Source organism: Monodon monoceros, unplaced genomic scaffold (assembly GCF_005190385.1).
Source record: "Monodon monoceros isolate NGI ecotype Baffin Bay Population unplaced genomic scaffold, NGI_Narwhal_1 Super_Scaffold_7, whole genome shotgun sequence".
Classification (NCBI taxonomy): Eukaryota; Metazoa; Chordata; class Mammalia; order Artiodactyla; family Monodontidae; genus Monodon; species Monodon monoceros.
In genome coordinates this window covers 8,462,213-8,484,256 of record NW_021703784.1, presented here as the reverse complement: position 1 = coordinate 8,484,256, position 22,044 = coordinate 8,462,213, and the positions used below count along the sequence as shown (strand labels likewise).

At 57.6% G+C, this 22,044-nt stretch overlaps 1 protein-coding gene across 8 annotated transcripts in view; it reads left to right on the top strand.

Annotated features, from left to right (window-relative positions):
- SLC37A2 (solute carrier family 37 member 2) overlaps positions 1–20,679 on the top strand; it is a 42,120-nt gene extending 21,441 nt beyond the window's left edge. For 4 of the 8 annotated variants that reach the window (XM_029207166.1, XM_029207163.1, XM_029207162.1 and 1 more), the window contains exons 2-18: positions 8,244–8,325; positions 8,780–8,873; positions 9,010–9,088; positions 10,732–10,867; positions 11,260–11,336; positions 12,214–12,380; positions 12,896–12,933; positions 13,232–13,384; positions 13,716–13,806; positions 15,299–15,361; positions 15,632–15,717; positions 16,194–16,242; positions 16,415–16,488; positions 16,740–16,818; positions 16,959–17,056; positions 17,300–17,364; positions 17,579–20,678. In XM_029207166.1, the coding sequence (XP_029062999.1) occupies positions 8,296–8,325; positions 8,780–8,873; positions 9,010–9,088; positions 10,732–10,867; positions 11,260–11,336; positions 12,214–12,380; positions 12,896–12,933; positions 13,232–13,384; positions 13,716–13,806; positions 15,299–15,361; positions 15,632–15,717; positions 16,194–16,242; positions 16,415–16,488; positions 16,740–16,818; positions 16,959–17,056; positions 17,300–17,364; positions 17,579–17,609 (1,410 nt within the window). In that variant the 5' untranslated portion in view covers positions 8,244–8,295 and the 3' untranslated portion in view covers positions 17,610–20,678. Of the gene's footprint in view, positions 1–2,344; positions 2,433–8,243; positions 8,326–8,779; positions 8,874–9,009; positions 9,089–10,731; positions 10,868–11,259; positions 11,337–12,213; positions 12,381–12,895; positions 12,934–13,231; positions 13,385–13,715; positions 13,807–15,298; positions 15,362–15,631; positions 15,718–16,193; positions 16,243–16,414; positions 16,489–16,739; positions 16,819–16,958; positions 17,057–17,299; positions 17,365–17,578 lie in introns of those variants that run through there. The other 4 variants (XM_029207160.1, XM_029207159.1, XM_029207161.1 and 1 more) reach the window with 4 other exon arrangements.
- The last annotated feature ends 1,365 nt before the right edge of the window (positions 20,680–22,044 follow it).

The following is a 22,044-nucleotide window of genomic DNA, read 5'->3' as shown; positions in this document are numbered from 1 at the left end:
CCCATTATATGGGTATAATGAGGCACAGAGCAGTTATGTACCTGGTCAAGCGCCGCATAGCTAGAAAGTAACTGAGGTGAATTTGAATCCAGGTTAGTTAGACTCCCAAGCCCACGGTCTTTCCTCCCGATTAGAGTGTGGGAGGGGAAAAGAAAACATAGCCTTTGGACTTGAGACAAATCACTAAATCTCTAAGGCTCCAGGTCCTTGTCTTTCAAATGGAAATAGCAATATACCTCTATCCCAGGGTTTTAGTGAAATTAAGTGAGAAGATATTTAAAGCACTTAGCCCAGTGCCTGGTGTGCACTTAGTACTTGGTAATTGCGCAGTGCTTGTGAGTTTCTGTGGCGGGAGGGTTTCATCTTCATTAGGAGGAACAGGTAGCATTTGCCTTGGTGGACCTGGAGGTATTCTGAGTGGAGCCGTGGAGCTGGCGAAGGCACGGCAGTGAGGACGTAGCCTGTGTTGTCAGCACTGGTCACGTGCAGCCGCAGCTGGTGGGAGCCTGGGGCTTGAAGGCGCGGTCCCCGGACAGGAGGCTGAGAGGCAGGCGGCACGAGGTGTGCAAGCAGAAGGCAGAGACTGAGGAGTTTCTGCCCAGGAGGATGGCACTGCCCCTCCTTCTCCCGTCAGGGCCCCCGGGGTCAGGCAGTGTCCTCGCAGGAGCCACAGCCCCTCTGAGTCCTCCCAGGCCCTGGGCCTGGCCGGTGCCCCACCTTCTGTGCCAGCGTCCGCGTGGGCACGTCTGGGGACAGATGGCAACGTGGGCATCTTGCCAGAGAGATGAGTATGGCTGCTGATTCTGGGGCTGGGCCCGCTTCCTGGGGCCTGTGGGGAGGGAGCAGTTCAGGGCTCGAGGAGAGGAGCCTGTGGGAGGAGGACCAGGTGGCATTCCTGCTGGATGAGCAGGAATGGGTGGGGCATTGGGCAGGCAGGAAAGCAGGGGCCGCGAGCTCCCAGCTCGCTGCCCTCCCCCAAGCCTGCCAAGGCTCTGCCCCCCGGAGTTTGCTGAGGTCCTGCTGCCAGATGCATCGCATCTCATTTCATCAACCCTTATGGACATCTCATGTGACAGGACTTTACTACCTTAGTCAAAGGAAGATCAAAGTGAGGCTGAGAGGCGAAATGTTATCTCAGTTAGTCTTTAGGGCAGCCTCATGTGACAGGAGTTTACCATCCCATTTACAAGAAGCTCAAGCTGAGGCTGAGAGGTGAGACAGCTCGCCCAGGGTCACAGCAACAGAACCAGAAGCTAAGACGCAGCCTTTTTTGGTTTAACGTCCTTTTCCCTATTCTGCCATGGCCTCAGACCAGGGACCCAGATGCTGCAAAGTAGCTTTCTCTTGTCTTCCTTCTCTTCCTGGTAACTGCCCAGGGATGCCCAGTAAGAGCATCAGAAAGGGCTCCTTAAAAAGAGTGGTGTGGGCTTCCCTGGTGGCGCAGTGGTTGAGAGTCCGCCTGCCGATGCAGGTGACGCGGGTTCGTGCCCCGGTCCAGGAAGATCGCACATACCGCGGAGCGGCTGGGCCCGTGAGCCATGGCCGCTGAGCCTGCGCGTCTGGAGCCTGTGCTCCGTCCGCAATGGGAGAGGCCACAACAGTAAGAGGCCCGCGTTCCGCAAAAAAAAAAAAAAAAAAAAGTGGTGATGGCGAGAGGCAGCTCCGAGAAGGAAGGAGAGAGCCTGGTGGAGGATCTGGAGGGCTGAGACCACCGTCCCCGTCCCCACCCGCTTCCCTTCCTCGGGCTCTTCAGGCTGACCCCCAAAGAGCATGTGACCTGCGTGGCTCCCTCCCCCACCCGCACATGACTGCTGTCTTCTCCCCCAGCCGCCTTCTGCTTCCTCTTCGTCTCCGCTGTTTCCTCTTTCCCTCCTTACACAGCAGACTGATGCGCACCTCCCTGGCTTTGGGTGGGGCGGTCGGCCTCAGGGGCCACGCACTGGTCTAGACGGCAGCCAGGCTTTGGGGGTGGTCTGTATGGATGGCCAAGACCTTACTTCTTCCCGTCAAGCTGTGCCACCTGAGTGCTGAGGTCAGAGCTGAGCGGTCCCGAAGCAACACCAGAACTGGAGTCAGACACCAGGGTTGGAGTCACTGCAGCCCACAACGCCCCCATCTGATTGTCCCCAAACTGGTGTGCGGGGTGGGCGGTATCACTACTCTCGTTTTGCCCACTGGCTCGTGCCTCCTCCCCTGGGTCCTTCATGCTGGGGAGAAGGAGTAGGTGAGGGTGGGCCATGGGCTAAGCCTCCAGGGAATCCCGAGAGCAGAGTCCTCATCTTAGCTCCCTGGGGAGGAGGGCCCCGCCACCATCAACGCATTCCCACCTGTGCTCTTTGCGTAGCCGCTCTTCAGAAGAGAGACCACCAACTGCCCGCTGACCACTTCTTCCAAACCCTACCAGCTCTCACACTCCTCCAGAGTTTTTCCAGGTACCTAAACGAAACCACATGCTGTAGCTAAAAGCCACGTCTTTTCATTCTGTCTGAGCACTCAGGCTTCCCCTGCCTAGATTCCTTCTCAAGGCAAAGCAATCTAGCCTATATTTTCCACTCTCCTAAAAAAGACCATTATCTTATCTACTCATTCCTTCTAGAAAGTCCCGGGCTCCTTGTGCTACTGGCCAATGGCTCCCTTCTCTGGGAAGGATCTTGGGACTGAGCCCTGTGTCAACCTGATGTCTCTGAGCAAATGCCCAGGTTCCATCTGGAGGAGGGGCAGCAGGTGGAGGAGTCCTTGGGCTGGCTCTCAGCCCCAAGAGGGCTTTGTTCCTCTGTTCTCAGAGGCCCTCCCAGACCTGGCCTGTCCCGTCCCATCTTGTCAGTGGAAGGCCTGGCTCAGGGCTCTGCCCTGTGCTGTCTGTTCCAGGCTGGCCTTTCCCTACCAGGGTGTGTCCCAGTGGCAGTGGAGGGCTTGGCAGGGGGCGGGGTGATGGCATTGTCACCATCGGCCTGGTTCTTACTGTCCCCAGCCCTCTCTTCTTTTCAGATCTGCTGAGTCCCAGGACAGGCATGTCCAAGGACAGGCCACCAAGTGGCACTTTCCTCCGGGCAAGTGTCAAGGTCACCTGCAGCTACAGCCAGTCCAGTCTGTCCCAACCTGAGTAGCCCGACATCTACTAGCTGCCCCAGACTTGGCTTAAGGGCTGGGCTGAGGCAGGAAGTGGTAGGGATTGGTCAGTGAGGGAGTTTAATTCCCTGTTGGCCTGCCACGGGGATAGGAGCCATCAGCACTGTCAGCAATGTTGTTGCAAAGCAGGGAGGGGGATGCAGGGACCGGGGATGACTGGGCAGACGCTGGAGAGAAGACACCTCTTTCCACTGTCTCCTGAGGTCAGCATCCTTCTGCTGGGCTCTTTCTTGTTTTCTGTTGTTGTGATGGTGGTGGTAGTAGGTCCTTTGGGGGTTTTGTTTGTTATCTGTTGCTGCTTTGGCAGACTTGTTCTTTGCCCCTACCTCAGAAGCGTTTCTAGTGCAGAGTCTTAATGAGGTCCATAAAGCTATTAGCGTGCTCATTTGAAAGAATAAGTTGGACTGTCAGCTAATAGTTAAGAGATAGCTAGTCCACCTCTCTATCTGACTTAGTTACTCAGTAACCAGTGCCATGTAGGGGGAGGTGAGACTCTAAAAGTGCCATCTCTTGCTAACACAGACTTAGAGGGTCATGGGGTGGGCACCCTGCCTGGAACAGTCTGTGGGCCTCGCCACGCACGTTCCTGGGTCTCTGGCCTGCTTGCCCAGCCTGGCCAACACCTGGGCTGCCATCCCTCCCCCTCGCAGCCGCCCTGGGGCAAGCTAGGTGAAGCCCGACTGTGTATTTTTCCCCCTGCTCCCTTTCTGGGGCCTCTTGTTTCTGCAAGAAGGGCTTGTGAAAGCAGAAGTGAAACTTGCGGGTTCTACAGGCATCAGGAGCACGTCAGCTATCTTCCCTTTGAGCTACTGTGAGTTCGACAGCCTTTGTGTCAGCCCAGCCCTTTACCGGACCCATGTCCCCAGTCCCCTTTGAACTATGGCACCTTGGCCTTTTTCTCAGAAGAGCTGCCAGAGTGGAATGGAAAGAGGACTTGACTAAGGGGAGGCCCCAAGTATGCTCTGCCCAGCTAGCTGTGCCCCTCTGGGCTCATGCCGCCATTGTGCTGTGGTCCAGGCAGGGAGTCCCAGAGGAGGCCAGTGCCCATCCTAGCATCGCACAGCAGTTTGAGGTCCTTCTGCCCCACCGCCTCCCTCCCTGTGACTCTCCTGCTATCTTGGGTGTCAGGTTTTCTGCTGAGGGATGGGGTTAGAGCTGAGAGAAAGGTCAGGCCGAGCTTCTGGACAGGGCTGGAATCTGGCAGATCAGCTTGACTGTGGATCTCTGCTAGGTCTCCCTGTCTACTTCCAAGGGAGAACATGGGTGGGCCCAGTGGACCAGCCTCTGCTGTCTCCCCGTTGCAGGCTCCCGCATGCGCACTGGTAGCTTCGGGGCATCTTCGTGTTCCTCTAGCCCACCTCTGTATACTAGGCATGTGGGAGGCGTGGCCATGCTGGCCTCCAAATCCCTACCTTACAGGCAAATCCAGGGCCTGGAACCACCACCGCTCAGAGGAGTTTGGTGCTAACCCACACCCTGCTCACCTCCCGTAACAGAGCAGCACGGGCTGCCTCCGCCCCCTCCAGCTTTCCTTCCTCAAAATCTGAAATCGTAGTAGCTGTCATTTTTAAGTGTCCACCGGGCGTGAGGAACATGTAAGAGTTGTCCTATGCATCATCTCATCAACCTGTCAGTAGCCCTACGAGAAAGGTGATAAACACGACTTTGCAGACCAACAGGTGTAAGGAATGAAATCAGGTTTCGCCTGATTCCTAAGTCCTTGCTCTTTCCTCTTACAGAGACCAGCTCCCTGAAATGCACCACCGAGGGTCTCCCTAGAGGGTGGCTGGCGGTGTGGATGAGGCAGAGGGAACCAGCCCTACCTTCTGCGAGGAAGCTTGTCTGGAGCTTCCCAAACTAATCAGCAGGGCAGAGCCCTGGGTCTTCATCTGGCTTAGCCTGGGAGGTGCCCGGAACCCTCTGACCTAGAAAATCCCACCCCTCTTCAGTGACTCCCCATCACCCCAAGAGACAGTCGAAACTCACCCTAGGCCCTCCATGACCTGTCCCCTCCCTCCTTCCCCACTCCTTCACCTTCCATGCTTGGCCCAGTCCCACCTTCCAGACCTCTGGCTACATAGGGTTCCCCAGACAGGTATTATTGCTGTTCACGCCTCCGCACTTTTGCACACGTACTTCCCTCTCCCTGGCGCCGCTTCCCGCCCCAGCCCTGGTGGACCTGGCCACCTCCTGCTTGTTTGTGAAGATTCGGCTGAAGCCTCACCTCCTGAATCCTTTCCTGACACTGCTCCCATCCCAGCTGGTCTCGGTGTCCCTGCTTCCGTGTCATGCAGGGCTGCCCTCTTTTATGGCACTGTCGCACCAATTCTGTTTGTCTCCCTGCTGACCTGCGAGCCCCTGGAGGGCAGAGGTCTCTCTTACAGCTTCTCTGGGTCCCTAGCACAGTGCCTGGCATATGGCAGGATGTGGATGGGAAGGCAGTCCTGTTTCTGCCAGAGAGAATCGAGATGTCAGAAATGGGCCTGGGTGTGCCTGCTGTCCTGTCTTAGCTTCTGCCACGCAAGGTTGGGAGGGACAGGACTCCAGAAGGCAGATAAGGAAGAACACCGGGGACCACAGGCTGGAGAAAGCCAGGGCAGGTGACCTGAGGTGGGCAGGTGTTGGCACTTGGGGCTGAAGCAGTGTCGTGGTGGGAGGAGCGGGGGAGGAGAAAGGTGGCTGCCAGCAGGGCTGTGCCATTTGATCCCTCATCGTGTCTGAGCATCTCCTGCGTGGGCTCGGCATGGCTGAGTTGCAGCCTGGGCCTCCCTGCCTGGCCTGTCAAGGAAGGACAGTCAGTGCTGGGGGGGTGCTCAGTGGGGCCTGGGGATCCTTCAGGCCCAGAGGAGATCTGATCTGTCACCAGGGTCAATGGCTGTATCCAGGTGGCAGCCGAGATAGACTCAGCTGATCCCGGGGGGTCGTAAAGGTGGCCCAACAGACACGTAGGGACTAGGGTGAGAGTTACATTGTGTTCCCTGGTCTTTGAGCTAGATGTGGTTGGCACTGTCCTCCGTGGGCATCTGATGAGGAAACCGGAGGCAAAAAAGGCTTAGGAACTTTCATTTGGTTACACAGTAAATTAGAGTCATCCCTCAAAGCTTTGAGCTTTTTTCCAGACTCAGCAGCTCCCCAGGCAGGACACTGGTGAGTGTTATCTGTAGGGCTGTAATTTTCTTCCATCTTGTGCACTTTGAAGAAGCCTCACTGGGCAGCCTCTCCAGTTCTCTCAGAGACACCCCCAACCCTGCCACCAGATTCTGGAAGTTCCTGAGGTAGGAGTCATGAGCCATTTGCCAAGTGGAAAACATTGCTGCCACCAAGCTTGTGTATGTCACGGGGTCACTGTGACAGTCCCTTGGAGTAACCCCAGATTCCCTGGAGAACCCCTGGTGACTCCCCCCCAGCCATGCACCCTCGGCAGTGGGGAGCCAGAGAGGCTGGGCAGTAGAGAAAGCATAAGATTCAAGCTAGAGAGAGCTTCGTTCTTAGTGGAATGGAGAGCCACCGAGAAATGTTAAGCCAGGTGACAGCGGGGGCACATGTACCTTCAATCTCTTCAGAAGATAAACTGTGAGGCAGTGAAGGGAATGAGACAGAGAACGAGTCCAGGGGTGAAGGGCCCTGGTAGCCCAGCCTGAATTCAGCCTCTGCTGAAACACCCCTTCATCTCACAAGCAGGAGCCTTCACGACATGCTTGGGAGGAAGTGATTTGGGGTTTGGAGGCAGATCCCTGGAGAGGGCAGACTGAGCCTCCAGTGTCCTGGTCCTTTGGTTCGTGGATCCCAGGGATAGAAAGTGTTTCAGGCCCCCTTCCCCTTCTTCCCCACCTTCTCCACGGGCTCTTTAAGAAACCAAGGCTCTGGTCTTTCTCCTGGGCTAGAGTCCATGCTGAGGTCTATTTTCCATGTACTTCCTGGCTCCTGGCTGCTGACTCGTCTCAGCTGATGCTGTGACTCAGGAGGACATGGAAGCCCTTCCTCAGAGCCTCGGCAGAAGGGGAAGGGGGAGCACGCAGTGGAAACTTCGGTGGTGCCTGGCTGAACTGTTCTTTCCGCCCCAGACCAGACCATGGGATGAGAAGCACTGTGTGAGAGGGCCCATGTGATGTGTGAGCCACAGATGGAAAGGATGACCCCTCTGTCCAGTGGAACGGACTAGGGCAGAGGACCTGGGTTCTGTCACCAGCTTTCCTTCTGTTGCCACATTTCCAACTAGGTTTTGGGCTCTGCCCCTACTGGGCTGCAGCAGGTGCTGTTTCTGCCATGTTCTAGGCTTAAGAGCAGCGTCGACTTCACTTTATTTTATTTATTTATTTTTAAAATTAATTTATTTATTTTTGGCTGCATTGGGTCTTCTTTGCTGCGCGCGGGCTTTCTCTAGTTGCGGCGAGCGGGGGCTGCTCTTTGTTGTAGCGTGCGAGCTTCTCATTGCGGTGGCTTCTCTTGTTGCGGAGCACGGGCTCTAGGCACGCGGGCTTCAGTAGTTGTGACTCACGGGCTCTAGAGCGCAGGCTCGGTAGTTGTGGCGCACGGGCTTAGTTGCTCTGCGGCATGTGAGATCTTCCCGGACCAGAGCTCGAACCCGTGTCCCCTGCGTTGGCTGGCGGATTCTTAACCACTGCGCCACCAGGAAAGTCCCGACCTCACTTTAAAGACAGACCCTTCTCCCACATCAGCCTCCTGCCGGCTTCCAGCATGTCCAGTATTTTAAATACAGTTATATCTCCCTGCCCCCATCTCTCACACACACAGAGGCACCCCGATCTTAGTGAGGCCAGAGAGAAGCGGAGGTGATGGGCAGTGGTAAGAGCAGGAGGGGGTACTTTGGTGTCGTCTAGGGCGCTGATGCTGGGCTAGCTCTGTCGGGAGGCCTCGGTAGCAGGAGCAGGGACATGGGGCCCCCCGAGCACTCTGGCCTCTGGCGTCTGTTCCTACCCTCCCCTTGGCCTCTGCCCCAAGGAACTTGTGTCTGGAGGGGAGCCTGATGTAGAAGAGTTGGTGGTGCTGGGGCTCTGAGGCTGCTAGAATGGGCACAGGTGCATGCTTCCTGGACACAGTAGAGGCGGAGGTCCGAGCGCCCTGCCAGCCCAGCTGCCCACCTCTCCCTGCAGGTACCGAGGCTTCATCCTGCTGATCACTTTCCTCATCTACACCTGTTATCACATGTCCAGGAAGCCCATCAGTGTCGTCAAGGTGAGGCTGGCCTGGGCGTAAGGAAGACAGCAGGAGATGCTGGGCCCCAGCAGAAATACACTTCCGTAGAATGGTCTGGAACTTGGCATATAACCATCCTTGTTCCCTTACCTTGGTCACTGAGCCCGCTCCTTCCCCCTGGCAGAGTTCCACTTTCAGCAGTTCTCTTTTCCCAGGAGAGTTTCCTGGGTTTATTCACCAAGACGGTGGTGTCGGGGGCTGCGGGTGGAGCCAGAGAGCAGACACCCTGGGCCCCATGTCTACCCTGCGCGTAGACCCCCGTTGCCCTTCACCGAGGCTCTGCTGTGGCCACTTGCCCCTGGAGCCAGTTCTTGCCGGAGGAGGGAGCATGGGGTCCGGTCGAGGGGGGCAGCGGGGCTGGTGTGTTGGAGGCTGCTTGCTCCTTTCGGGGCCACAGGATGCCCCCTGACCTGTGCACCCGTGGCTCCTCCAGAGCCGTCTGCACCACAACTGCTCAGAGATGATCCAGCCCATCAGCGACACCCACAGGCTCAACGACACCACGTGGTGCAACTGGGCCCCATTTGGTAAGAGCGGGGCAAGCTGTTCTTTCCCACAGCCCACTCCCCCTACCCAGGATAGGGTCAGCCGGGGCCGGAAAGGGCTTCCTGCAGGGGCGTCCAAGCAGCCAGCCAGCTTTCTGCCTCTCCCATGGGCTTTCAGACCAGAGCAACTACAAGGAACTCCTGGGGGCAGTGGACAACGCCTTCCTCGTGGCCTATGCCATTGGCATGTTTATCAGGTAAGAGAGAGGCGGAGCCTGTGACTGCCCGCAGCAGAACCGTTCAGAGCTGCTGTCTCCCCTTGGCCGACCTGGGGGCAGCAGGGTCAAAGGGAAAAAGCTCGGGGCCCCCGCACATGGAAATGAGACGACAAGACTTGCACACGTCATGTCAGCCCGTAGCCAGCGTGCTCCCACGGTTACCGAGCCTGCTCCTTCACCTGGCCAGCTCCCACTTTTAGTAGCTCTTTTCCCTGGAAAGGCTTTCCTGGATGTCCTTTTGAGTTTATGCACTCAGATGGCAGTGTCAGTGGTGTGGCTGGGAAATGGTTTGTCCTAGACCGGGGTCCTTCAAGGATAGCCCTGGATGCTAGGAAGACCCCAGCACGGCTTTTACGTAGCAAGCGTGATGTTTGTTCCCAGGAATCAAAGATGACTGAGGCAGGGTACCACCTCCAGAGAGCTCACAGTCTAGTGGAGTGACCGATAACAGCAGCTAGGTATAAAGCAGTGTGGTGGCTCCCAGACAGGTGGCTTCATACGGGGCGCTCTGGGGGCTCCGAGGGGTCACTTAGTGTGAGCTGGGATTAGAGAAGAGGGGTTGGGGAAGGCTTCTTGGAGGAGATGACACTTGAACTAATGAAGAAGAATTGGGCTTGGCAATGCAGAAATGGCTAGGTGGAGGGAATGGCATGGGCAGAGTAAGGCGAGTGTGAAACAGCATGATCTGGGGGGACAAGTAACAGGTTTACCAGAGTGTAAAATGCAGGAGATGGGGCTGAAGAATGAGGTCATTGTGTACCAGGCCGTGGGCACAGGAGAACCTCTGAAGGGTGGCATGTTCAGATTAACATGTCAGATCTCTGTGAGGGTGACAGAAGGTAGATTTGAGGGAGAGTAGGACTGAGTACCAGGTCACACTAAGGAACAGATCTGATAATAGCTCAGCTGAGCTTTGAGCAACGCCTGAGTGAGAACAATAGTAATAGAGATGATAAAGTAACGACGCACTGGAGAGATGTAAGTAAAAGGTACAGGTCTTGGAGGTTGCTTGTGAAGGGTGGGGCGGAGAGGCAGGAAACTGAGGTAGCCCCGTGGTTTCTGGCTTGAGTGGCCAAACGTGGTGGCGATATCCACTCAGATGAGGGGCACAGGACACGGGGCGGGGTGGGGGGCAGAGGCAGAGGCGTTCTGATTTTGGAGTTGTTGAGTGGCAGTTGTTTTGGGGAGCATCCCAGTCAAGATGTCTGGAAGGCATCTGGATATGATCGTGAAGCTCTGGGGGAGAGTTCAGGGCTGTAGATATGCAGCTGGGCTGTGTAACGTATATGTAGCTGGTAGTTAAAACCATAAAAGTGATGCAAGAGAAAATGCATGAGAAGCGCTGGTCAGCCAAGGGGGGAGGCAGGTGGGCCACGGTGACCTCACAGAGGCCACGGAGAGCGCACTTCAAGGTGCTCGGTCAGCAGCATCAAATAAAGCAAAGGAGCCCAGTGAGTGGAGGACCGAGGGTGTCCCCGGCGTGTGGCAACACAGAGGTCACTGGTGGTCACCTTAGCGGAGGCGTTTCAGTGGCTTTGGGCTGGGGGCGGAGAGATAGGAGGTAGAGAGCCGAAGGGCGCAGGTAGCAGAGACTACCATGGATCCAACTCTCTCTTCTGCAGTGGCATTTTTGGGGAGCGGCTCCCCCTCCGTTACTACCTTACAGCCGGAATGCTGCTCAGCGGCCTTTTCACCTCGCTCTTTGGCCTGGGGTATTTCTGGAACATCCACGCGCTCTGGTACTTTGTTCTTATCCAGGTACGAGCCTTGGCCTTGCACTCAGGCCTCTGTTCCCGGCACAGAAAGATAGTAGAGGCTGCAGGTCCTTCCCAGCCGCCCCAGGTCCCGGCGCATCCAGCCCTGTGCTCCTTTATCACGATGCGGGGTCCCATTGCCCATTGCCTTTGGTCACCCTCGTGGGCTCTGTGAGTTTGCGCTGAGCGTTACCCTGAGGTCCGTGGAGGTGCCTGCGAGGCCTGGTCTCTGCCGTGGGGATCTGGGGCCACAGGAGAAATCAGCTGGTGGGTTAGGGGGTGCGTGCACGCAGGTGAAGGAAGGGGGTGCGTAGTGTGTGCTGCGGAGGGGCCCCCATCCCAGAGGCTGCACCGCTCAGCCCAGGCCTGTCCCGCCTCTCTCCTCCCTCCCTGCAGATCTGCAACGGACTCGTCCAGACCACGGGCTGGCCCTCCGTGGTGACCTGTGTGGGCAACTGGTTCGGGAAGGGGAAGTGAGTGTGATGGGACAGGAGGGTGGGCGGCGCCTGGGGGGCTGGGCTGGTGGGTCCCTCGTGGCCCCTGATGTGATTTCAGGGTCAAAGATTAGAAACTTGCCTCCTTCTTGCTGACTTTCACAGGCCAAGATACACATGTTTTAGTGACTAAAAGCAGTACTGATTTTCTCATTGCTAAGGTTTTGATCCTTAAAACCTGCAACCTCAGTTATGCTTTTTTCCTCTTAATAGATGAATTTCCATTTTGCGTGAAGACAAAAACGAAGCCTATAAAACTGTGTTTGTATACACACACACACATATATATGTGTTTGTATATATTTATATATATATATATATATATGTTTTTTTTTTTCCTTGAACTGGCTTTTGTGCAAAAGTTTCTTTAGGGCAGGGTTTCTCAACCCTGGCACTATTGACATATGGGGCTGGATAATTCTTTGTCGTGGGACCATCCTACACAGTGTAGGGGTGTTCAGCAGCCTCTACCCCTAGATGCCACTAGCGCACCCACAGCTGGGACGGTCGGAACTCTCCAGACGGTGCCCGTGTCCCCTGGGGCAGAGTCACCCCTGGTTGAGGACTTCAGAGTCACGGCCTTAGGGCAAGAGAAGAAAGGGCTGGGGCTCTGGGCCCTGGGGCAGCAAGGAGCCAGAGAGTGCTTGCTCAGGGAGTGGCTGGGGAGCGGGACCCCCGGCCTTGCTGTCACTCCCTTGACACCAGCAAACCCTCCCGTTCCTCCCTGAGGGGGTCTTCAGCTCCGAGGCTGCAGGCAGCCAGCTTTTTGCACTTGGTCGGGCGGTCGTCAGGAGCCCTGTGCTTCTCTTCTCACTTTTCCCGTTCTTCTCTCCCTCCCTCCCTCCCTCCCCTCCAGGCGGGGGCTCATCATGGGCATCTGGAATTCCCACACATCCGTGGGCAACATCCTGGGCTCCCTGATCGCCGGCATCTGGGTGGATGAGCAGTGGGGCCTGTCCTTTGTGGTGCCCGGCATCATCACCGCCGTCATGGGCCTCGTCACCTTCTTCTTCTTAATTGAATGTGAGTGGAGCCCTCCCTCCTCACAGGGCCGGAGCTGAGCCTCCCGGTCAGGCCCTGGGAGAAGGCGTGGGTAGCGTGGGATCGTGGGGTCAGAGCCACAGATGTGTGACCTGGGACAGACAGCCTCTCTGAGCCTCAGTTTTCTCATGTGTGACAGAAGTATAACAACGCCTGCTTCCCTGGGCTGTTGAGCGTTTCCATGAGACGTGAGACTGAGGAGGGAAAGGTTGGGGGGACCTCTCCACCTTTGCTGCCTCTTCCCAGCTCCCTGACAGATGGGTCAGGGAGTCAGGGCCATGGTCACTTGTAGCAAGAGAACGAAAGTCCACGAGGCAGTAGTGACACAACTTATTGTTAGGAGACCCAGACCTCGAAGGTGGTCTCCGGAGCCCCGGTGCCGTGCTCCCTTGTGCTGGAAAGTCAACTCACCCGCTTTGAGGAGGGGTGGGGACCACACGCCATGCAAGGTGAGGGCCTGGCCTGCTGGGAAGCTTCTTAGAAGATTTTTCTTTCAGACCCAGAGGACGTGGATTGCTCACCACCTCAGCACCACGTGAGTCCTATCCCTGCCCTCCACTCCACCCGGGGGCTGGTCCCAGGGAGGCCTGGGGAGTTGGAGGAGGGGCCTGTGTGCCCACAGTTACTTCACAGGCCCTTGGGTGAGGGCCAAAGTCACGCCCTCGGGGGGCTCCCCGACAGCCTGACGGGCCTGGCAGGATGTTAGTCCAGTCCAGGAAGGGGACACATACCTCTTCCAGCGTGGGAGCCCCTACCTCTCACATGGGCTGTCCCTCCAGCTGGTGGGAGGTGGTACGTGGACGTGCCCACAGCAAGGGCTCTTCTCTGCTCAGGGTGAGCTGGAAGAGAACGTGGACAACGCTGAGGACCCTGGCAATGGACCCCACTCTAACAGAGAGAACGGCCTGGAGTCTGCCGTCACCTTGTCCAAGGAGCCAAGTGCTCAGCCCGCTGCCATCAGCTTTTTTGGGGCGCTCTGGATCCCGGTGAGTCTTTTGTGGACTGGAAGGAGGAGAGAGGCTCTCTAGATTTTTTTGCTGGGTCTCAGGAGATGGGGATGCTCAGGGTGACCTGTGGTTTCCAGAATTTCTTTACATGCAGTGCCTAGGGAGGGCGGCCCACTTGGGGAGGGGCACACGGGAGACTCGTCCAGACACAGCATATCCGGGCCACAGGCACACTGCTGTTACTGAGGCTGGAGAGGTCCTCGAGGCTGCTTTGTGCAGTGGGCGGTGGAAAGTGCTGGGTTGGGGCTCCGCTGACGGACCAAGGGCGTCTTGCCCCTGTTTCCATCGCGCCCTCTGTTACGCTCCCCAGGGTGTGGTCGAGTTCTCCTTGTGTCTGCTGTTTGCCAAGCTGGTCAGTTACACCTTCCTCTACTGGCTGCCCCTCTACATCTTCAATGTGGGTGAGTACCCGGGGAAGAAGAGGTGAGGAACGGAGGGGTCTCTGAGGAGGAAACCTGTCACGTGACACGTACGACTCCAGGAATAGGCAGGATTTCTGCTGAACCTCTCCTAGGGCAGGAGGGAAAGTTTTTTTCTTTAATGGGAAGCTAAACCTTGCAGATGCACCCTCGCCCCCCACCCAGTCCCTGATTCCAGCCACTTTTCCTCCCTTGGCGCTGAGTCGGGGTTAGGAACTCAAAGCTCTGTTCTGCAATCCTCCCTAACTTCTCCAGCCTCAGGTATAGGAGAAGCCCCCCTCCAGGCTGCTTGGCTCATAGGTGGGCGGGACTGGAGGGTGCTGGAAACGGTCTGCCTTTTGAGCGCCTCCAGGAGCCCCTTAAGCCTTCCCCCCAGCCCAAGGAAGAGGGCCTGATGAGCTACCCCCACTGCCTGTAGCCTGGCAGTAAACGCTGTTCTCTTCCAAGGAGGGCTGCCGGGAGCCTCAGGGGATTGATGCCCTGTGCCTGGGTCTGCTGGGCTGCCCACCTTGTGGCCCTCCTCTCCCCTGCCTCTGACCCTGCCCGAGGATGGACAGATGAGGAGAGGTCACTCTTGCGGTTGAAAAGGATGTTTATGTTCCCCTGTCCTGGATCTCTGGTTTTCCACACGTGGAGCTACTCTATCAGGGAGCAGTTCTGCCCCCAGAGCCTCAGAGCCTCAGAGCCCCACCAGGGCCAAGGACCACTCAGCCAGGGCTGCCGGCCTCCCTCCAGGCCCCGTGGGAGGGACGAGGCTGCTCTCCACACAGCATCCTTGCACCGAACAGGATGCGGTGGGGATGAGTCAGGGCCAGGTCTCAAGCTGTAACTCACCCCCCCAGCCCCGCCCCCGGCTCCATCTGAGGGGCCTCTCTCGACGACGGGGGTAGAGCACCGGGGCAACCCTGCGGTCACTGACTCTTTGTTCTGTGGCCTTGATGCTGGCTACAGAGTGTGAGTCAACCTTGAGGGCTGGGCTACAAGTCAAGCTTCTGGGCGTCCCTTTTTCTAATTCTAGGGCGAGGTCTGGGACCTGAGGTCCCCATTTTCCCACAAGCCTCCTTCCTGGCTCTGTTTATAAGCAGGGACCTCAAATGGAGGTGACAAGCTTCTATGGGGACCAGCTGCTCGGTCAGGGGGAGGGCAGGAATGGGGCTGGACAGGCTGAGGCTCAGTGAGAGCAGTTGTACCCCCAGTGGGACAGGGCCCTCAGGGGCCAGATCCCAGTGCTTTCATAGAAGGGCTTTTCCGGGAGGTCAAGGCCATCCGACAGGACTGGGGGCCAGAAAGGGCATCCGGTCCCAAACTGCTGCAGACTCGCTTGTGACCTTGGCCAGTCATTTCTCCATGGGCCCCACTCCTTCCTCTGAAGGTGATACTGGACCAGGTGTCTGCAGGGATGTTCCCAGCGGTGGCCCTCCAGGATGTCTGCCCGGAGCCCCCAGGTCTGAACACATGCTTTTGTTTTCCACAGTTCACTTTACTGCCAAGGAGTCCGGGGACCTGTCCACGCTCTTCGATGTTGGTGGCATCGCAGGTGAGGCCATGCCCTGCTCTGCCTCTAGGCTGCATCCCCCTCTTCTCTTGTCAGGGTGCAGAAAAATGGGACAGGTCCAGTGGGATGTGACCTAGGCAGGTGGCATCCTGCCCAGGTGGTCTTCCCGTGAGCAGTGGGTGCGGGGAAGGCTGCAGAGGGAGACACTCAGCTGGCTCTGGGTACCCGGCCCCGGTTCGTGCTGGGCTGAGTGATGGGGCAGTGCTCGGGGTCCCACATGCCTGGGGCGGCAGTGTGCACGTTGTGTTCCAGGCGGCATCCTGGCGGGGCTCATCTCTGACTACACCAATGGCAGGGCCACCACCTGTTGCGTCATGCTGATCTTGGCTGCCCCCATGGTGCGTAGAACCTCAAGGGCAAAGTGCGTGTGTGTCGTGGGCCGCTGAACCCTGTGCACGCCTGGGCATCACGCACACACCCGTCTCTTTGCGTGTGTACATCCCTGTGCACGGCCAGGGGAGGAGAAGCCAGGGTCAGCACAGGAAAGAGATCCAGACTGAGGATTTTGGAAAGGGATTCGTGGTTATTTGGCCTTGGTGAGAAGGGGGAGGCCAGCTGCTGAGCTTCTTGACCAAGGAAAGAATAAGTGATTGAGGTTCGATATGAGAGGAGACTTTGGGGGCAAAGGGAAATGATAGATTACCACGTATTAGACCCTGCATCCCTGGGACATGAAGACCGAGAGGCCTGGGTATGAGAAGGCAAAGGAGAAAGGGGACCCCTGGGGTTCCCAGACTTCCGGTCTCCAGTCTAACAGAGGCAGCCCGTGGGGAAGCCAGGCTGTGATCCTGTCTTCCCCCTTCTCCTCTCTCAGATGTTCCTGTACAACTACGTTGGCCAGAGTGGGATCAGCATCTCCATAGGTGAGGAGCTGGCGCTGCCGTGGGGACACCGCGAGGCTGGCTTGGGGACGTGGGTGGGAGGCTCGGGGAAGTGGAGGTTCTCAGCCTGACGCCTGGGGGACTCACCCGCTTTGGGGTTGGGGGTGGCGGTGGCCTCTCCTCTCTAACTGGGCCGTCTCCATCACCACGTCAGTAATGCTGCTCACCTGTGGAGCCCTGGTCAACGGTCCTTATGCCCTCATCACCACTGCTGTCTCGGCTGACCTGGTAAGCGGAGCCACCTCGGGGATTGGCCAGGGCCTCTGTCTCCAGGCACATCTTCACGTCTCTCCCCCTGCCCCCGCCCGCAGAGACGAGATCCTCAAAGTCCTTCAGAATCCGCCATCGGCCCCCCTTTCTTCCCAGCTCCAAGCCCCCCTCGCTGCCTTTCCCTGAGCCAGTCCCTCTCCTGGTCCCAGTCCCGGTCCTGCTCGGTGCCGCCTCTTGGTTCAGGCCTCCCCACTCTGCTCTCTCCCCAGGGGACTCACAAGAGCCTGAAGGGCAACGCAAAGGCGCTCTCCACTGTCACGGCCATCATCGACGGCACTGGATCCATAGGTCTGACTCTTGCTCTTGGCTCTCGGCAGCTGAGCCCCAAGCCTGGTCTCGGGCGCACTCTTGGGATGCTGCCCTCTTGCGGGCAGGGAGGGCCAGGGTCCCTGGTGCAGGGCCCTTCTCTCATGCTGTGCTCCACACAGGTGCGGCTCTGGGGCCTCTGCTGGCCGGGCTCATTTCCCCCACAGGCTGGAACAACGTCTTCTACATGCTCATCACTGCCGACATCCTGGCTTGCTTGGTAAGAGCTTTGGGGTGCACAGATGGGTATGGGGAGGGGCCCTGTCCTGCGGGGCTGGGACCCTGGAAAGTTCCGAAGTGTCCAAAGTGGTCCAAAGTGTCGGCCATCCAGGGCTTTGCTCGGAACCACTCTGCGTCCCGTGGGTGAACCCCTGCGGAGTGACACTGTGAGCCAGCCGAGCAGTCACCTAGAGCTGGGGACCAGCCACGTGCTGCACGCTGAGGTCGCCCTCCCTCCCCTCAGCTCCTCTGCCGGTTGGTGTACAAAGAGATCCTGGGCTGGAGGTCATCCCTGAGTAGAGACAGAGGGTAAGTCCTGCGGAGGGAGGGCCGGAGCCCCGCCTGCCCGGCCTCACTTCTCGCGGGAGTCAAATCCGGCGCTCAGCTGCTCTGCACCAGTCTGAGCCTCGCTCCAGCCCAGACCTCAGGAACTTGGAGCCGGAAGCTGAACGTGCTCCGGGAACCCCTGCCTGGCCCCCAGCCCCACTAACCTGTCCTCTGTTATCCCCATGTGTCTCCATAGCTCTAGTGTGGCCCTAACCCACGCGCGGTAGTATTTTCCTCAAGTCCCGTGACTTTTGTGAGTATTTTCTTCAAGTCTGTAACTACTGTGCCCTTAGAGTGCATGCAAAGCCTCTCTCCTCCAGTGCGGTTTTTCTGACTTTCGCTTTTTCCTTGGGGGCCAGTTCCAAAGACTCTGAGTCTGGACGCGGTGTGGTGCTTGGGAAGTGTTTCCTAAGGGGCCGGAGCTGCTGTGAAGGTTGGCAGCCTCTCCTCCTTAGGGAGAGCGATAGGGCTTTGGACGTAGACCCCAGGACAGAGGGGGCAGCATCCAGGGAAATCGTTTTCCCTCTGAACTTGGACTCTGAGCCGTCTGTGCCTCCCGAAGTTCAGAAACCAAGGGCATCTGGCCCCTCTGCCTGGGGTGTGCGGACAAAAGCAGCTACCAAGCAAAGCCTCTGGAGCAAAACCCAAAGCTGGCCTGCTGTGCTCTCTGCCTGTTGCCCAGCGGTGGCGGGTGTGGAGGCCGCGCAGATAGGCCCGTGGCTGAGGCAGGGCGCTAGAGGCTGGGCTGCGCGGCTGGTGCTGGGGTTGGCAATGTTCTCTCGTGGCCTTTCTGGCTCTCCTTAGGAAGCTCTTGCTAATGAGAAGCTGCCGGAGCGATGGACCTGGTCTGGATGGTAAATGTGAGGAAGAGCCCACTGGGGTCATGGTAACCAGCACTGTATCTGGGGAAGAGCTTCCCTTTGAGGAAGGCATCGTCCGGGTTCAGGGGGAGAAGAATGCAGGGCAGGAGGCATTAACAGAGTCTGTGCCCTGCCCTGCCCTCTGGAGGGGGAGCAGTGGATGGCACCTCACGTGACCAGCGCCCCCTCCACCTGCTGTCCCCCGGCCAGGCCTGGGGGGACATTGGGAGGAGAGGAAGTGATGCAGAAAGGGAAAAGAATGGGTGCGTAGTAAGCGTCTGCTCTGGGCGTGAACTGTACTGGCTTCCCTCTCAGCAGCCTTGAGAGGTAGATGTTCTCACTTAGAGGTGAGAGAACGGACGCTCGGAGCTCATGGAACATACCTCAGGCCTTTAGCTAGTCCCAGCAGAGCCTGAGTTTGACCCCAGGTGTGCGGGCTTGGCTTCTCTCTGCACCCTCAGTGGGCCCTTCTCTGAGGAAGGCCTGTGTGGGAGAGGCAGAGTCACTTGCTTGGGCAGAGGGAGCCTGGGGCTTGAAACCAGAAATGCTGGACAACCCTGACTTCTCTGCTCACCTGCTTCTGTAGAGCCTTGGGCACCTTCTCTGAATGTCCGCGTCCTTGTGTGTCAAGTGGGGCTGCTCGTTTCTAAATACCTGGTAGGGCTGATCTCAGGCTGCGACAAGCTGGGTATGTGGTACTGCTTTGCAGAGTGGTCAAACGCGGTACAGGCATTGTAAGGTTTTTCACATTATTCTGGCTTGGTGTTCCCTGCTTGCTGAAGAGGTGACAGGGAGCCCTAATGATAGCGAACAGGATGAAAGGCAATTATTAAGGGACCCTCGGGACCTGCCTTCCCCGTCCCCACCGTTGGGGACGTCCTCACTTTCTCTCCCATTGCCTCTCTGCTCCTCACACAGGTATAGAGAAATGTGAGGACCCGATCGCAGCAGAAACTTGGAGGGCCCTCGCCGGGTCCCACAGTGCACCCCCCCAGGAGGCCGAGGCAAAGCCTCTGGGCCCAACACCAGCCAGCGCAGCCCACGAGGCTTCCACGGGCTAGGAGACTCTCCACTGGAAGGGGACCACCAAGCTTGAGGCCACGGAAGACTCAAGGGCCTTGTTGGAGGACGGAGGGGACGCAAAGTGCCCACTGAACTAAGGCACCTTGAGACCAAAAAATGAGGGGGCAGCTCCATGTGATCAAGACCAGTTTAGTATAGGGTCACTTACAGGGTGGGTTGGGGCTCGGGCTCAGGTGGACAGCGGTCTGGGAGCGCTCCACACCACCAGGGGTCCATCAGGACAGTTTTATAGTTAACCTGGGGCAGGGGGGCGGGTACTTGGAAACAGGACATGCATTCTTAAAATTTATGAATGGGTAACTAGTCTCGTGGCTGCCGGGAATACGTCAGGGGAGGTTTTCATCATTGTTTGGGGACTAACAGAGCATAGAGGCTGCCTGGTCCTAAAGATTATTAAACAATATCTATTAACTACAAAGCCCTTGATGACAGAGAAGTGATTTACCGCACAGTATACGGTCCTGGCTAGGGGGGCGGAAGGAGAGGAGGAGCTGTAAAGGCCCCGAAGGCGTCAGTTGCAGCGACAGACAGCGATAAAGGCCTGAGCTCTGGAGGCCGCCAGTGGAAGGGATCAGGGCTGAGTGGTGTCTGCATTTTGGTACAAGAAGGGATATGCTCAGACTCCTGCTTGTTCGGATTCCAAGTCAGAAGGCGGAGGTTCAGCAGGGCCGAGGCCTGGGAAAAGCGTGTCTCTCCTTCTCACGCTAAACGTGAACCTCTGTAATCAGCCTGTACCTAGAAGTGGCTATTTCAGAGCCACCCGGCCTCTCTTTGTCCCTTTGTCCACAAGCCAGCTTTCTCTGTGTGTTTCCCCACGTTGGCACTCCTCCATCTACCCTCCATTTGATCCTGTTTCTAACTCCTGACCCATTCTGATTAAAGCATGATTGCTGTATCCTCCAGGGCAGGACTAGGGAGAGAGAGGAGGTGTCACTCCCGACTGTGAGGGCCCCTTGCCTGCTCTCGTCCCAGCCCTCTGTGTCCCCAGGGAAGATGGCTTGTCAGGGCAGTGCTGCTGTAGGGGAAGGGTGGGGCGGAGGGCATGACCAAAGTACCAGTCATGTTATTAAATATTTTGATAATGAAATGCCAGTGGTTACCGAGTGCTCACTGTTTGCCAGCTGTGCTCTAGGAATGGAGTAGGTAGTGGACACAGAAAAAGGACTGACACCCTAAGCACAGGCACTGGGGTGACGTGACTAGCAAGGTGGGAGGGTGCTGCTGGCTTCGTTCAGGCAGCTGTTACGTGTGCAGCTCGCAGCCCCCTGCAGCTGGCCTCTCCCGCGTGTTCTGGCTGCCCCAAACCCTTGGGTCTGCCAGCGCTTGGCATTTCTGTCTGCCCTCTGAAGCTGCCCATTAAGCCCCGATATAGATGTCGCCAGCTGTGCCTGTGCTCGTCCTGTCAGGGCTCATGTGGGCCGCTGAGGCAGCATCCCAGGGCCACAGGGTGGCGTGCTGGGGAGCTGCCAACTGGCGTGCCCAGAGGACGCAGTCGTGAGGATACTGGGACCCGCGGGCGAGCCTGTGGGCAGTTCATGGGCGGGATACAAATCCCTCCACGCTGAGACAGGTTATACACACGCCAATGGTGACAAATAGCAAGTCTCAAAGTGCCCGAGACCCACTCTGGCTTTAAAAGCAGGAGTCAGTTGGGATGTCAAAGTCCTCAGGCCCCCAGGGCGGAGCTGCAGCTCAGGTTCAAGAATGCGTCTCTCAAGATCAGGTTTACCTGGGGCTTCCCTGGTGGCGCAGTGGTTAAGAATCCGTCTGCCATTGCAGGGGATGTGGGTTCGAGCCCTGGTCTGGGAAGATCCCACATGCCACGGAGCAAGCCTGTGCGCCACGACTGAGCCCGCGTGCCTAGAGCCCGTGCTCCACAACAAGAGAGCTCACGCACTGCAATGAGGAGTAGCCCCCCGCTCACCGCAACTAGAGAAAGCCTGCGCGCAGCAACAAAGACCCAACGCAGCCAAAAATAAACAAAACAAAACAAAAAGATCGGGTTTAGCTGCCAGCAGCACTCAGGGAAGCCACTAGATGGCGCCATCATCCCACGGTAGAGCCCGTGCCTGGGCTCCCTTTCTGCTTCCTGCAGGGAGACAGGTTCCCTCGCCCACCGCTTCTGGGGCAGTGTTGGCAGGGTGTTGTCCCTCCCTGGGCGCTCACTCTGGAGGTCTCCTTCTCAGCCTCACCACTGATGGCTTCGAGCCTTTTCCTCATTAGAAAACAGTAATGACGTTACCTCCCTCAGAGGATCGCTATGAATCAGGGAGACAAGTCAGTGTCAATGCACGCCCTGCCCTCAGGGGCTTGTTTAGTTAGGGGATAAGACAGGAACAGGGAAACGTTTAAACGATGCGAGAAAAAACACCAGGGTAGGTGACTCAAGTTGAGAGACTTCACCGTCCACTCGTCCAGCCTTGAAGGGCCAGGGCTGGCAGGAGGGCAATCCTAGTGGCAATGGAGGAACAAATGTGACCATCCAGAAAGAAGAATGAACAGGAAGGAAGTGAAAACGGACGCGTATCAAGCCCCTAAATGTGTTAGGCCCAGGGACTGGAAAATGAACAGACATTCTCTGGTGCCAGCGGCTCAGTGTGGCGCTAGGGAGATGCACAGGGCGTGTGGGAGCTCGGGGCCGGCCTCAGAAATGAAGGCTGGGTGTAGGTAGGAGTCCGGGGCCCCGGGCCCTGACATCGGTCCTTGCACACCTGGGTCC